Source organism: Balaenoptera borealis (genome assembly GCF_965194805.1).
Source record: "Balaenoptera borealis genome assembly, chromosome: 9".
Taxonomy (NCBI): Eukaryota; Metazoa; Chordata; class Mammalia; order Artiodactyla; family Balaenopteridae; genus Balaenoptera; species Balaenoptera borealis.
Window position 1 is genome coordinate 69,538,039 of NC_138873.1, and position 13,746 is coordinate 69,551,784.

General features: G+C 34.7%; 1 protein-coding gene across 6 annotated transcripts in view; it reads right to left on the bottom strand.

The window, feature by feature from the left end:
- The window catches only part of ORC3 (origin recognition complex subunit 3), a 66,132-nt gene that overhangs the window by 43,838 nt on the left and 8,548 nt on the right, over positions 1–13,746 (bottom strand). For 5 of the 6 annotated variants that reach the window (XM_082405940.1, XM_082405938.1, XM_082405937.1 and 2 more), the window contains 7 exons: positions 11,108–11,212; positions 9,951–10,102; positions 8,488–8,621; positions 5,964–6,123; positions 4,604–4,717; positions 892–1,025; positions 345–408 (listed from right to left, as the gene is read on the bottom strand). In XM_082405940.1, coding sequence (XP_082262066.1) covers positions 345–408; positions 892–1,025; positions 4,604–4,717; positions 5,964–6,123; positions 8,488–8,621; positions 9,951–10,102; positions 11,108–11,212 — 863 coding nt within the window. The remainder of the gene's footprint in view (positions 1–344; positions 409–891; positions 1,026–4,603; positions 4,718–5,963; positions 6,124–8,487; positions 8,622–9,950; positions 10,103–11,107; positions 11,213–13,746) is intronic. The other variant, XM_082405939.1, reaches the window with a different exon arrangement.

Sequence of the window (13,746 nt, forward strand, 5' to 3'; positions counted from 1 at the left end):
TACAAGAACACTAAAATGAGACCGCTTACAGATTCCAAAACTGCTGTGTGGAAAGAAAGCTGAAATCTGCAAGTGTTTTCAAAACAGACCACAAGAGAAACCTCATGTTCCAGTTTTATTACTTGATTAAAAAAAAAGTCTTCCTTTTAGAACTGAAGTTTTGTGTCACCTTTAATAGTCACATTCCTATACAATTATCAAGATCCAATACTTCATTGTGCAAAGCATATTAGGATGTACAAATTTTTTTAAATAAAATTAACTCAATAAATTTTATGTGCGTGTTCTTTTCCATGAAGAAAAAAAAGAGAATAACACTGAAACAAATATATCCATATTCCTACCTTCAAAAATCTCTCATTGGTCAACAGTGCAACTTGCTTTTCTGAAGCTTGCTTTTCCACGTACCTAAAATTTTTACCATCCCATACACAAAAAGAGAAAATTAGAATTCTAAATATTTGAATAGTATATGGAAAAAAAGAACTACGTAGATTGGTGGCCACATTCTTTTATTTCTTCTCAAACGTAAGTTCAAGATGACAGTCATGGTTTACGGTAATTTTTAACTCCTTAAATCAGCTGCATTTCACAGTCTAGGGGTCTAATAATAAACAAAAGCCATAAACTCCAGAAATAGGAAATGTTATTTATAAAACGTAACTCTGGAGAACCTGCAAATTATGTCCCCTTGTAAAAATATTTTTCTTTATGCCAAGTGTTCAGATCCAACAAAGAAATGTCTCAATTAAAAACAAAAGTGTTTTATTTTGCTCTAAACAAAGAAGTTATTTTTCCCTCTACCCACTTCAAAAATAACTGGGTCTGAGATCCCTTATTTTGCCCCAAACTCTTTTATAAGATGTGTTAAATATGTACTTCTCTTTTTACCTCCTAAACGATGGAAGACGTCGGATGTTTTCACATTGATTATCTGATAAAAAATTTATTCTTCTCTTGGCTTCTGGGAGATTACAGCACAGAACACTGAGGGGCTGGGAATAGAAATGTTCTAATAGAGAAAGCTGAAAGAAATGTTAAAATTAAATATATTTAAAAAAAAAAAATTAAATATATTTGCTGTATTTTGACAGTAACTCCTTTGCCCTATGTTTGCTCAATTTTAAGGTTTTTTTTTTTAAAACAGCAAAAATATTTATGGCACTAATATATTTAATAATGTCACAATAGCAATGCAAATAATGCACAAATGGCTATATACTTTGAATATTTTAAGACTCCAATTTTGTCAACAAGGTCAGAAAATTGTAATGTCTGAAGTAGAAACTAAAAGAAACTAATATAAATAACTTAGCTATCTGCAGGAGCAACTCACTTACAGTAACAGTAAATGTCGTGGGGATGTGACTGCGGTGTGACCTAATAGCCTAACGGATGTTCAAATACTCATAAGAAAATACCAATCTAGAATCAGTGTAAAAACTGGTCTGCTAAATAAATAAAAATGCTACAATAGCAGAAATTTTGCCTACTCATAAAAAACAATATGAAAAAAGGGGGACGTCCAAAGAAAATGTATCTTTTTAAATTCAGTTTTATTTCATGGAGGAAAAGATGGTACAGTATCTGGTAGATACATGTATTCCAGTCTAGAATGCTGTGGTCTCTGCAGTACAAGGGTGATTGATTTTCCAGATCCTACCATAACTTATAAGACATATTTTACAAGACTATCCACATGTTAAAAGCTCTGAATCTAAGCAAGCTTCTCATGACCAGTTTGGTTTTTCCAGATACCTTGTACCAAAGAGACAGTTCCCTAGATAGTGGACAAAACACATCCTGGTCCCTGGAAAATAGCATTCCACATCACAAATTAATAAATTAATATGCTAGCTTATATATCAGTCTTAAGGTATTTGAGCTTGATCCTTCCTGGGTAAACTGATAATGAATTTCTGAACCTGTAGAGCTGAAGACCAGATATCCAAGGCAAGAGGAAATCCTCCAAAATAGTCCAAAATAGTCCATCCTCCAAAATAAGGCTATAAGGCAAAGGGCCAGCCTAACTTAGAAACAAGTACAAAATAGAAAGCAACTGTTCATGCCAAGTGCTAAAGTATTTTTGCACATATCAACATGATCTTATTTCTTACTTATATATTTCCAATTATATTAATGTGATAATATTTATTCCAATGTTAACACTACTTTTTAAACATGAGAAAAGTAAAAACCAAACACGATAACTGACTTGCTGGGGAGGAGGAATGGGACTAAGTCACATGAGTTACAGTAGAGCTATAGATAGGACAAGAACCCAGTAATACCTAACTATTTGGTCCAAGTGTGTTCCCAATATTTGGGTCAATTAACAAGTTGGTTAACACATCCACCTAATAAGGGAAGGACTCAAACATATACCGAATGATTATATGCCCTACTGCATCTTCTACAGAAGTAAAAACTTACACATATTTCCCACTGATGATTAGGAAAACTAGACAAATGGGGTCTAAAGACTCTGCCACTCATTAGCTGTGTGACCTTGGCCAAGCTACTTAACCTAAGCCTCTGTTTCTCCAAGTGCAAAACTGAGAATAATACATATTAATGAAGCAATGTTAATACTTAGTAAAATGCCTAGCATAAAAAAATTATCAGGAACCTAAAGTCATCTAATCAGATCCCTTCATTTTACAGATGAGAAAACTGAGAAACAGAAAGATTAAGTAATCTGGTTAATATGCTTTTCTTCACTGACTTTCTCAATGGTATTTGAGCCTACAGTTTATATTTTCTTTTCCCTTAACTTCAGTGATCTCTCCCTTCTGTTGGTTTTCCTTATTGTTTTTAGTCTCCTTTTCTATTGCTCACTCATACAGTCAGCTTGCCTTAGGGCTCTACTCTTGGTCCTTTCCTCACTCCTCTAGGTGACTTCATCCTCATTACACAGCTTCAACCACCACCTTTTAATGATAAATCCTAAATATTTCTAGTCCAGATCTTTCTCCTGGGTACCAAATCTTTATATCCCACATGCCCTAAATTTACCATACATAAAAAGAAACTCATCCTTTTCTGACAAACTGGCTCTTTATTTTAACATGTACACTTAATAAAGGGTACCAACCTCCAAACTATCTGCCAAGCTAGAACCTGTGTGTCTGTAAGATGCTCCTCTCTTACACACCCTATCATCCACCGAGTACCAAGATTCTATCTCATCTTCAAATCTGTTTCCTTCTCCCTAGTCCCACTATCACTACCTGTTTCGCCCTTGTTATATCTTATCTAGGTAACTGCAGTAACCCTCTAACAGAGCTCTCTCCCTCTACTGTGGCCTTTCCAATTTTGACCCAGCTAGCTCCTGTTCCTTAGGATACACTTCTGTTCTCCTATGGAACCCCGGGCATGTTTCTTTAACAGCACTGACTACTCAGAACTGTAACTGCCATTCTACTCTTCTGCCTGCTTCACTAAATAAGCAATTTGAAGACAGAGATTTCTTTGTCCTCTGTATCTCCAGGGCTCAGCTTAGTGCTTGACTTACAGTAGACCCGTGATAAACACTCATGAGCAAATAAGATGAGTAAAATGAAATGAATGAGAAATAAATTAGAAAGTTACATCTCAATTTCATTTAATTTCACATATTGCTAAGGTAAATAATATTTTCTTGCTTTAAAATACTCTTTTTAAAAAGTCTAAGTTGAAAAAAACGACACATATTAGCCATAAGAGCTAATACTCTTATGTAATAAAATACTATAGTTTTTAATGTAGAGGAAGAACACGTATGAGAAATAATTTATAATCTTCAAGGCACTACACAAACATGAGGTATTATCATATTGCACTTTTGTACTGAAGGTTACTAATACATAGGTTTTCATGAACCTGAAAACCGGCATGTGTTCACGACTATACTTTGCTACGGTATTTTAGGTTGTTGCCAAAAGAAGGAAATACTATCAACTTTGAAACAACTGGAGAATGGAGTCCTTTTTTAGATTAGGTGTTATGAAGCTAAGTTTATGAATTTTCCTCTTGAAATTTATGAAACTTTAGCGAAAATTCATTCACAATATATAGGAATAAATATAAATGAACACACACACATATGTGCAGGGCACAGCAAACTAGAGCCCATAGCCTATTTTTGTATGGCCCAGGAACTACAAATTATTTTTATACCTTTATAGAGGGTTATTTTAAAAAAATAACAAGACATTCAACAGAGACCACATGTAGCATGCAAAGCCAAAAATATTTAATATCTAGCCCTTTAGAGAAAAAGTTTGCTGACCCCTTATATATAGCATTTCCTAGGTAGAAAGCCCATTAGCATTCATCAGATTCTCAAAAATAAAAGTCCCTTCCTCCTCACCCCCAAATGGTTAAGAATCACTGGAATGGAGAGGTCTTTTTCCATTTTTGATGTTCTAATTAACGTATTCTCTACATTTTGCTGCAAGGTAACAAAGGAATCATAGAATCTAGAATAATATAACTTGAACTTACTTATTCAGATTTTGCCATTTAAAATGCCCAATTATCACACTAAAAAGTCAGTCTGAAATAACATGCAAATTATTTAGAATCAGCTTGTGAATTTTCAAACCCATTAGTGTCTTCTTACCTGAAGTCCTTTTATAAAGTTTTGGATTGAGAAATCATGATACAAAAAGATGTTGGTCAGAACCTGCAACACTTTTTCACTTAGTTTAAATGGAAATTGAGTTGTAAGAAGTAGCTGAAAGAGAAAAGGGAGGCAGGACATATTCCTGGTTAGTCGTCCCTCTTCATAAACATCAAGCATAAATAATGAGGCAACGAATGATACCAAAACACAGTACCTATGAAAGCTATACTAGTAGCTAGATTTTTTTTAGGTCAGATATCAACCAAAATTTTAAATAAACTTATACAACAGTAACAACAACAAAAGAAGCTATTCATACTATATCTTCAGAATCACAGATGTCCATCATCCTTCATTCAATTCCTAATTTTAAAAAATTCTATTAAAAAATATCATCTATACAAACGCTTTTCTCCCAACAGAAGCCACTGAAGAAGCCGTAGGCTTTGGCAATTCTTGTTATTAGATTTCTTTTTCATCCATATTGATGCACATTAACGAAGAGTAACAACACATTATGTACTGTTGAATGAGAAACCCAAATTAATAGGTGTTTATTTAAAAAATATTAAATAGGTGAATTTGCATTATTCAGCTAATTTTCAATGGCCTACACTGAAGATTTTACATCTGAAAACAAAAAGTCATACTAGGCTTTTCAAACAGAAACAGAGTGATAGAAGGCCAACGGAATTTGGAAACAACCTAGCAACTTTAAGTACTGTAGCTGGAAAAAATTTCCCTAAAGTCAGTGGCTACCACCTTTAAGGGAAAAAAATGCAGAAGTGGTTACTAAATAAGTGGAAGGTGGTTGTTAGTTTAGCTTACACAGCAGCACAAAGGACATCTTCAAGGAGGTGAGTTTAGCAACAGTTCACGGAAGGTCAATACTAAAGAACAGTATTTCCACTTACATAGAAACATAGAGGTAAGGTCTGGGAAGGCGTTGGTATTTACTTTTTGTCATGAGCAGCATGACAGGAAAGAGTCCATGAAAAACTTCAAATCATTTAATATAAAATATAAGTGTGAAAACATTGTTATTGTTACTAGGAAGTCATTAAATTCTGTAAAAATTTATCTTAAAAACCTTTAAGTTTCTATTGAGTAATGACTGGTTGATAGATAAATAGGTAGGTAGATATAGAAAGATATGATCGTTCTTTTCATAAAGCTTATATTTTAAGTGAAGAGGCAATACTATACATGAGAAAATGATTAAATAAAAATAGTAAAATATGTGAAGGAATATATACAATATCATACTGAGAAATTTATCACTAACATTTATATTTATAAACTGTCCATGGCAGTTTTCTTTTCATCCTATTTCACTGGTAAAATTTTTTCTTTTTACCTTATCAAGTACTGTAGTCAGGTGCTCCTTGCAAGACAAAGACTGGAATAGTTCTATACACAATAGAGATGATACTGCATGAGGAAGCAACCGATGGACGACAATAGGAGACGTGGCGATTCCAAAAATGAGTATTAGTGGAAATTCATGTAGATGCTGACTAGTTTTCAAAGGAAGATGCAAAAGTGGAATGTCTTTAGCAAATATATTTCAATACACCATAGTTTAAAATAAGACCACCTTTATTTTAAGGCCTACTTTATAAGACACTGCTAAGGAAGATCATACTAAATAATAAAAATTTTTAGGTCACTCATTTTCTTCTGTTACAGTAACACAGAAATAGTTATTTCCCAGACATTCTAGCTCTGAAATCAATCTATTAATAGATCCTCTCATTTTAGCAATAAGAACATAGTGGTCCAGAGAGATCAAGTGCTTCCCTCTAAGGTTATACAAAATCAAGTGTTAGAAAAGGCATTAGATGCTATTCATCCTCTCGCCCAAAGTTTGAGCCGTACCTACAGTCTTCCTCACAGTCAGACATCTAGACTATGCTTTAAGAGTTCAGTAACATGAAGCTCACTAATTTTCAAAGTAACTTATTCTATTTATGTACATTTCTAACAGACACTATGTCACCCCACCATAACAGCTAAGCTTTAGAAAACTTTTCTTACAAATAGGTAAGATATTTTTAATGGACATCATTAAAAAAATATTACATTCTTTCCCCACAGTCTTAACTCAAACTTATTGAACATGATTTATTCTTAGCATTACCAATATGAACATAAATGACTTCTACACAGTAAAACATCAATATCCCTGAGGGCTATTGTAGGTCAGAGCCCTCTGTATCGTAGCTGATAATTTTGCTTGTTCCCTCCTATTAGCTATTGCTTTTCAGTATTCTAGCTGTATGCAGTTCTACTTTCATAGTACTGAAGTATTTGAACTATCTTACTGTTTAAGTTCTTCTTTCTTACTTTTGATGGTAAAAGTAGTCACAAGTCTGCGTTCCAAAAAAGCACAGCTTTTCTGTCACTATTCTGTATTGTGCATTTTTTCAGCATGTTAATCAGTTCAGTGTTAGCATTAAGAAAAGTCTTAGGATCTGGAAATCTTAGTTTCAAATGGGGGAAAAAAAAGAGTATCAAAGTAGGAATTATTATTAGTAGATTATCACACAATACAGCTTTAGGCAAATGTAGCCGTAACTATTAAGCAAGTTAACATACAGAAGAAACCAAATTAATTTATATTGTAAAAAATGTACCATGGGGAAAAGCATGTCACGGGGTTTTTTAATAGGGTTATTTAGGGCTTCCCTGGTGGCACACTGGTTGAGAATCCGCCTGCCAACGCAGGGGACACGGGTTCGATCCCTGGCCTGGGAAGATCCCACATGCCACGGAGCAACTAAGTCCGTGAGCCACAACTACCGAGCCTGTACTCTAGAGCCCATGAGCCACAACTACCGAGCCCGCGTGCTGCAACTACGGAAGCCTGCGCACCTAGAGCCCGTGCTCCGCAACAACAGAAGCCACCGCGATGAGAAGCCCATGCACTGCAACGGAGACCCAACACAGCTAAAAATAAATAAATAAATAAATAAAATTTATAAAAAATAGGGTTATTTACTTCAATTCCAAGTCTCACAGGATTGCCTTGAAGATCCAATAAGATCATAAAAGTAGTTTCTCATTAGAAATACCATATAGGACTTCCCTGGTGGCGCAGTGGTTAAGAATCCGCCTGCTAACGCAGAGGACACGGGTTCGATCCCTGGTCCGGGAAGATCCCACATGCCGCGGAGCAACTGAACCCGTGCGCCACAACTACTGAGCCTGCGCTCTAGAGCCTGTGAGCCACAACTACTGAGCCCGTGTGCCACAACTACTGAAGCCCGTGCGCCTAGAGCCCGTGCTCCGCAACAAGCCACCGCAATGAGAAGCCCGCGCACCACAACGAAGAGCAGCCCCTGCTCACCGCAACTAGAGAAAGCCCGTGCGCAGCAACGAAGACCCAACGCAGCCAAAAATAAATAAATAAATAAATAAATAAAAAGAAATACCATATAAAATAATGTTATTTAAAAAAACATTCTTGCTCAGTAGAGCCATATGTAACTCAGAGCTTCTAAGGGTGGACAGGTATCAGAAAATAAGACATGACAAAAATATCTCAACCTGGAGTAGTTTATCCATCTAGTGGGCAAGTAAGAAACAGACAACTTTGGTGAGAGAAACTACACTTTATAGTGCCTTATCATTCTAATTAAAAACTGGTTAACTTCTGATTCTCATTTTTGGATCAAAAAGCAAATGAAAATCGTACAGGAGGTGTTCAAACATTCAATTTTATAAGGAATTTGAAATCATCCTGGTTTCAATCCACTAGTATTAAAATGAGGGTTAAACTGCTACTCATTTTCTCTGCAAAAGGTTGCTTTTTGATTAAAGTTGTATGTTTTCTTAATAAGAAGAATTTTGAGAAAAAAGCCAGAAGATATGCCATCTACCTGCTGATAATTATAAAGTCTTGGAGTACTTTTGTGGTGAAGCTTTCCATATCCTTTAAGATAAGCACAACAGGAGGAGACTGCCATTGGCTAGAAGGAGTCCTCTTTTTTCTTGGTATTTTTGGGTCGGTCTTCTTTTAAGCCATTGTGGAAAGAAGTTAAAAGTAAACTTTACTACCCAAACAATGTTATAATGCCACAAGTTGATATATCTTCCATCATATTTCACAGTAACATTGTTTCTTTTATTTCTCCCACATGATAAAGAGAAATTCATTCCAACAGTTATTAGCAGAATCTTTCTGTGTCTGACATGGGAATAATAACCAAGAAGAAAAAAGTTCAGTAAAATCTATAACTCATATGAAATATTTATATTTTCTGCTATCTGAGAAAATGACAGGAAAAGCATGGGGAGAAGAGAGTATTTTCTACAAAATTGATTTTCTGTTAGTACAATGTTATATTTTGCTTTGCTTTAGAGTGAGAACCAGTATTTTTAATTAAAAACTGTAATGAATAACACTACATGCTGCTCTACTATTATGAAATTTCAAGTTGAAAAGCATCTTAAATGTCATCTGGTCCAATCCCAATCTTTTAAAGATTTCTGACCTAAATTGCAGGCAGTATTTGATTTCTAGAAAAATCTAAAACTGTGGATCAAATTAAGATATTATGGTAAGCATTAGACCCAGTTTAATCCCTATATAAAGCAAAATAAACTTCACTTATGATGACTTCAGCAAATACGTTCTGCAGAAAATGTCACCACAGTAACTTTTCCCACACTATCTGGCTACACAGCATCATAAACTAAGGCTGTGGTTTTATGGTGCAGTTATCCATGAATCATCTAGGTTATTTAGTTTCACCAGAGACTGTCATGGTAGAATGAGACTTCTATTTATGTATCTGCTTGTTAAACATACTTTACTTACAGAGCATTTATTCCTCAAGAATTCTAAACATGGAACAAAGGAGATTTACATATATATTATATATGTGTGTGTGTGTGTGTGTGTGTGTGTGTGTGTGTGTGTGTGTATGACCATTCCTCATCAAACTAAGTCAACAGTGGGTACTGAAAGCATGGTTCTACTGCACAAAAGTAAATACTGAACCTAAGAGATAATATATTAAAGACAAAGACATTGTCACAGAGATAGAATCTGCAGCAGAACAAATTCCTGATGCTGTTTTGTCATTAGATGACATTCTCCCACAAATAAAATGGCCTTTTAAGAACCTAAACACCTCCCAGGAATTAGGCTACATACTGATAAAAGAAAATTTCTAAATTCTAGTAGCCTTAGGAAAAATAAGTAGCTTCTATTAAATTAACAGCTAGTGCTGCATAAACATATCCTTATTAGAACAAAACAGTACTATGTTTACTATAATTCCAGACCTCTTCAATCATATGCCAATTTCCTGGCAAAAAATTGTCAGTTTACATTTACCTGTGTGACATTCATATACCAAGTGGAAAGAGAATCCATTGAATAATGTATCTTTTTCTGGGTGACCTGAACACTTTCTTTCTCTTTGGATTGGACGTCTACATTGCAGTCCATCAACTGTGAGGCCAGCTTTTGCAAAAAATGTTTCATATCTGCAGAACATAAAACATAAGAAAGCATATCCCCTTAAAACACATCTAAAACACCTGAAACTTCTCAATCAATATATTACACTATTTGGGTAGAATGTGTTTTTCTACACTTAACCTAACATAACATTTAACATATTAACTATTGAGGTTCATTAGTATCCTCTCCCTAATATTTTCATTTCATTAATTCAGACTAACACTAGGCCAAAGTTTATGTTTATTGTCTGTAATAAAAGTGTTACCTAAGCAAATGTGCAAACATGAAAACTATAAATTATATTAGGAATAATATGTATTTAAATTACACTGGACAGCAAAACGTTTTTAAGACCCCTAAGAAGAGAGCAACAGTGTTATTTACATAAGTTATTTTACTGATTACAACTCTTCCTTATAGTCATTTTTAAAGATGCCCTAAGGGCTTTTACTTAATTCCAAACTGTTTATGAATATGAACATAAATATAAGCACTTAAAGCCCTTGTATCAGCCCAAATCTAAGCACATTTTACTCTTTTACTGTCCACATTCTTTATGATTTAATGGCTCCAGATACCCAAGATTAACTCTGGCAATGGACTGTTTTTTACCACAGTGGCCTTTCAAAGTGGGATAATAAGATGATTGGAGGCTGTATATATGAGCCTATGTATGTAGTCTCTTCTCTGTTGGGCTAAATAAGAGCTCCTCAGTCCTCAATTCTCAACTCCCTGTCCCAAACCTTCCAACTTATTAAAATTTTACTGGGTTCAGGAACACATCTTGTGAGTGCCTAGACTATTACTGGAGGTGAAGCTGATTGGTAGGGGTGGGGTCAGAATAAACTAAAGCGGCAGAGAGTCCTACGATAGTCAAGGTTACGCCGGAGGCACTAAACCTCGTCCTGCCAAAAATGTAGTGCCATGCTCCTCCCGCAAATAAAAAAGGATAAAGAAAGCTAGAGAGATGGAAGGACGGAAGAGATATGTAACATCTCATCAAGGTTGTTATAGCATTTATACTTCACCTGGACAATCTTTAGCTTGCAATGAAACTACATATGGAGTAACATTATTCTGAAGGACTTCTGTTAGACTTCTGAATGTTAAATCATGATCTGTTACATTCACACCTATGGGATAATAAATCAATATTACACCATCATTTTTATCATTAATAATTTAACAACAAGAAAAGCTATTTAACATGTCAAGTGAATTCATAAAATATTTTAAAAGCATGATTAATAATAGAAACTAAGAAAACATACTGCATAAATGAAGAGCTCTCCATTAAAAACAGATACATATAGAGGCACGCACTATACTTATCAGAAAAGGTATTTAGCACAAATTTTCTTTAAAAAAACTACTGGGGATGTGTAGTTGACCCTTGAAAACATTTTAAAAGCAATTTCAAATTCATAAAGAGCACTTTAAAATAATCATTCAAAAACAAGGGCCTTACTGTGACCCTGACTTAACAACTGAGGAGAATCCAATCATTAGTATCAATTCTATTAATGATCTTAGTAGTAAATACAAAAGGTAAGTGTATACTAGGGGAAGAGTCTAAAAACAAATTAAAACTTTAAGTCCTTTAAGTATTTACTGAATCCCTGGTTCTCATTTCCACAAACCAGTTTTAGTGCTCTGCATGCAGGTATCAGAGTTGAGTGGAAATTTCCCCACTACTTTGGAAAAAATTCTATTCACTGATACCTTCCCTAATGTCACAGTCTGTGACTTCTAGAAAGTGCTTTGGCGCTTAGAAACTGCTTTGGTGCCAGCGGCAGACATCTTGAAACTGCTTAAGACTTGGTACTATAAAACTTCAACTGCTTGGAATATCGTATTTTAACGCATATATGTGGAACCTAGAAAAATGGGACAGATGAACCGGTTTGCAGGGCAGAAATAAGAGACACAGATGTAGAGAACAAACATATGGACACCAAGGGGAGAAAGTGGTGGGGAGGGGGTGGTGGTGTGATGAATTGGGAGACTGGGATTGACATATATACACTAATATGTATAAAATGGATAACTAATAAGAACCTGCTGTATAAAAAAATAAAATTCAAATATTCAACAAAAAAAAAAACTTCAAGTGCTTGGAAGGAAAAGAAAAGGTTCAGAATCATCCAGACCACCAGTAAGCAACTTTTTTTCTAGGAGACAAATAAAAATGTAGGCCGGCTATTTTAAAATGGACATATATACCTTTTTGAAAACAGAAAATGTATAACTGTGTAACTGTATAAGTATTCTTTGAGTACAGATATCAAAATGGTATTTAGCATGCATTACGGTCTAGGAATGTGATACTGTACTGCATCACTGAACAAATTTGGGAGTTTAATAAAACACTGGCTTCTCTTGTCTTTCACTGACAGACTTTATTAGCTATTTAACACTATGTTCCTTAAAACAATGGATTTGTCTATTGAAAACAAGATAATCAACAATGTCTTCAACTGGAAAGATGTTCTCCTCAGACCACTGACTTTGAAACTTATGATTTCCATTAGCTTCTTTTCTCCTTATGACAGCAGGCAGAGAAGGGATTTAAACAGTTATCTCACAACAATCCTCCCTCTTGACTGTGTTTCCCCCACTCTACTTCCAATTGCTGTAACCTGGCGGGAGAGAAACAAAGCACCCAACAGTACAAGCCAGCCATCACTGGGCCTCAGTTTCTCATCCATAAATGGAAGGGATCTGAAATTAAGTGGCAGGCTGCACTGAAAAGCTGGTCCACAGCATTATAAAAATCAGTCCCCGGAGTCTTGTTACTCAGAGGGATCCTGGGATTGGCAATATGGGCATTACCTGGAAGCCTGTTAGAAATGCAGTTTCCAGCCCCACCCTAGACCTATTAACAAAAATCTGTGTTTACTAAGATCCCCTGGAGGTTATCTGTAGGTATCATTAAGGTTTGAGAAGTATTGCCCTGAATATCAGGAGTAAGATTTAGGTAATGAACAGTATTAGAGGCAGTATTAAACAACAGAATTAATTTCTTATCTCAGAGCTCACTAGTATAAAAACCTTGAATAAACAACAAATTGGAAATACAATGAAGAGTATGTTTGGAATCCAAATAAATCCAACTTTCCTTTCAGAAGGAATGAAGAAAATTTGCTAATATTCCAAAGAAATTTTTTCCATTATCGTGCAATCCAGATGTTTGATTAAAATGGGATATTAATGATGGATACTTAAGTACCTAAAAAGTTTACAATCAGCAATCTGAAAGCAACTTATATATAGTTCATCCAAACCCCCTTCACACCATTAATATTAATACAACATTACAAAACAATCCAAGATTGAAAAAATAAGCACAGGGAAATAAATTAAGGTCATAGAGTAATTTCATTAAAGATATGATAAAGTATAAAAATCGTATCTATCAACATACTGGTAGTTTCTTTATTACTGAATTCAAATCTCAAATTCAAATAACTAAGGAAGAAAGAGTAACACAACTATATTTCCCCTTCATTTTTCTGACAAAAAAGTGAGGAGGGTACTAACTAACCCTAGATCAATTTCTTTTAATTTACAGATGTATGGTCAGTATAAGGAAATTTTATTGGTTTTGGAAGTATGCAAACTTTAATTGGTTTAATTCTGTAAATGAAAAAGACAAAACAAGTTTATC